This window comes from Phaseolus vulgaris, chromosome 6 (genome assembly GCF_051622355.1).
Source record: "Phaseolus vulgaris cultivar YP4 chromosome 6, ASM5162235v1, whole genome shotgun sequence".
Classification (NCBI taxonomy): domain Eukaryota; kingdom Viridiplantae; phylum Streptophyta; class Magnoliopsida; order Fabales; family Fabaceae; genus Phaseolus; species Phaseolus vulgaris.
Window position 1 is genome coordinate 27137797 of NC_143503.1, and position 2405 is coordinate 27140201.

General features: G+C 36.3%; 1 protein-coding gene across 1 annotated transcript; it reads right to left on the reverse strand.

Annotated features, from left to right (window-relative positions):
• Positions 1-270: 270 nt before the first annotated feature.
• Positions 271-2162, reverse strand: LOC137831728 (NADPH-dependent aldehyde reductase 1, chloroplastic). The gene is made up of 4 exons (XM_068639524.2): positions 2004-2162; positions 914-1290; positions 445-803; positions 271-352 (listed from the first exon to the last, which is right to left on the reverse strand). Exons 1-4 carry the CDS (start codon positions 2124-2126, stop codon positions 330-332), a joined length of 882 nt encoding a protein of 293 aa, XP_068495625.2. The 5' UTR covers positions 2127-2162; the 3' UTR covers positions 271-329.
• Between the last annotated feature and the right edge of the window lie 243 nt (positions 2163-2405).

The window sequence follows — 2405 nt, forward strand, 5'->3', positions numbered from 1 at the left end:
TATATAAGGAAAAAACTATAAATATATTACTTTATAGTTTCAGGTCTCTTCTATGAATTGATTACTCTTCTCATTCTGTCCATACCCAACATATATACAATTTAAAAACTTACTTACAAAATACATGCATGCATAAATAACTTTAGTGTTTTTATTACACATTGTATGCTTTTCAATTAGAACCTTCCAAACATATATTTATTCTTACACACATCTATACTATGTTACATTCGTAACATAATTTATTATGAATACAGAAAAACCCACAAACACACACATTACATAAACCAGTGTAAAGTGATGAGTATCTTTATCCTTCAGTATAACAATTAGGTATTCACAATGCTTCCACCTGAAAAGATGAAAAGGAAAAGAGTCAGAAGACCTATAAAATGAAAAAAGGTGTTTATGATTTTGGTGTGAAAAATATTAAGTATGAATGACCGTTTGGGTGGAGGACTTGGCCACTTATGTAAGAGGAGCATTGGTTGGAAGCAAGAAACACATAAGAAGGAGCAACTTCAATAGGTTGCCCAGCTCTTTTCATTGTTGTATCTGAACCAAATACCACAATTTGTTCTTCTGTAAAACTTGCTACTTGTAATGGAGTCCAGATAGGTCCTGGAGCAACGCCATTCACACGTATTCCCTTCCTCACAAGCTGAAGTGCCAAGGATCTTGTAAACCCTACAATGGCACCCTTTGTCGATGCATAGTCCACTAGGGTTGCGTGTCCTTCATATGCAACCACTGATGTTGTGTTGATGATGCCACTTCCTTCCTTCATGTGCTTCAGAGCATATCTATGTATTCATAAAGAAGATATTATGAATGATAAACTTTCAGATCATATGTTATTTGTGTAGAATATGAAAGCATAAAACTGATGAGTGGTTTGATTATGGTGTCTTACTTGGTCATGAAGAAGTAGGAAAAGATATTGGTTCGGAAAACCATGTGGAGTCTTTTATCATCAATCTCTTCCAATGAATCACTTTGGAACTGCACAGCTGCGTTGTTGACCAAGATGTCAATGCAGCCATAAGCACTAACCACCTCATCCACCACTCTCTTGCAATTCTCTTCATAACCCAAATCAACTGGTATAGCCATTGGATCTTTGGCATCTGCAGTTTTAGCATTTCTGATAATTTCAAGTGTTTCTTTGGCATCTATGTCTTCCTGTCCCTCCACATAGGTGAAGATGACAGTAGCACCCTCTAATGAGAACAAGTTGCACACGGCTCGTCCAATTCCAGAGTCACCTCCAGTTATTACAGCTATCTTCCCCTGCAAATATTTATAACCGATTAAGTCCAAGAAGATTAGAAAAAATTACTCAACAACAAACAACAAATGTTAAATCTTAAACTCTAAAAAAACAAACAATGAAGTAATGAACTTTTAAGCGTAACTTAATCTTATAAACTATACTAGTACGACCGGTCGACCACCCTGAGTCAGTCAGAATTCCAAACCGTTTGACCATTCGTCCATAATGAGGGAGGCTGCATGGCAACACCAAACCAACCGGCCTGTGGGCTGGTGAAGTCAGCATGACTAATTCATAATTAAAGGTTATTTAGCATAACTTTAAACGTGATCCATTATCCTAATTCAGTCCATCAATGAAGGCTCAGTAAGGTAATATAAATAACGTAGATTTCAATAATCAAGTACGTCATTATCTACAGTAATCTGACAATCAAGTGTCAACACCCTTACTGACTTGATCGTCGAGTGTCTTCTGCAGGTACCATTCGAGTTTGTGATACCGGATGATCGAGAGGAGAAAGGAGCTCGAGGAGTGAATATCTGCGTGTAGAAGCAACAGACCTAAAGGAAGAGCATACAATTGTTCTCTAGATCCCAACACTCATTCGAGAACATAAATTAAATAATAAACTAAATAATAAAGTAAATAATAAAATAAAGTTTACCTTCATTTATATACTATATTATATTGTATGAAATGTTATTATTTTAATGGATGATATACATACTTGAAGTTTATTTGATGGTTTGTAATCTGGAGTGCTATATTGCGGTGGTGGATTCATGAGATACTCTTTGCCAGGCTGTGTGTATTGCTTCTGAGGGGGAAACCTGTATTCAGTGGAAGCCATTCTCTTAAACGGGCTTTTGGGAGGTGTGTAAGTGGAACTAGATTCTGAGTAGCCGTGAATATGGAGAAGCTAATTTATAAGGATGTCCTGAACAAAGAAAGTGTTAAGGTTTTGATAGCATGTGTATGTGTCGTGTGTGAAGATTGAATACACATGTTATGTTCTGTTTTAGCCTCACACGTGGCGAGACATTATTTGTGGACAATGGTTATATCAGTCATTTTCTTTTTCATTTCATTTTCTTTTCTTCTTACTCGGGATATGCTAATTACTTTTGGG

What these genes read in the sequence shown, in the direction of transcription:
- LOC137831728 (XM_068639524.2), bottom strand. Translation starts at nt 2,126, where the DNA reads ATGGCTTCCACTGAATACAGGTTTCCCCCTCAGAAGCAATACACACAG. An exon ending in AACCATCAAATAAACTTCAA is followed by an intron (nt 1,291 to 2,003) that starts GTATGTATATCA and finishes AAATATTTGCAG; the next exon opens with GGGAAGATAGCTGTAATAAC. An exon ending in TCCTACTTCTTCATGACCAA is followed by an intron (nt 804 to 913) that starts GTAAGACACCAT and finishes ATGAATACATAG; the next exon opens with ATATGCTCTGAAGCACATGA.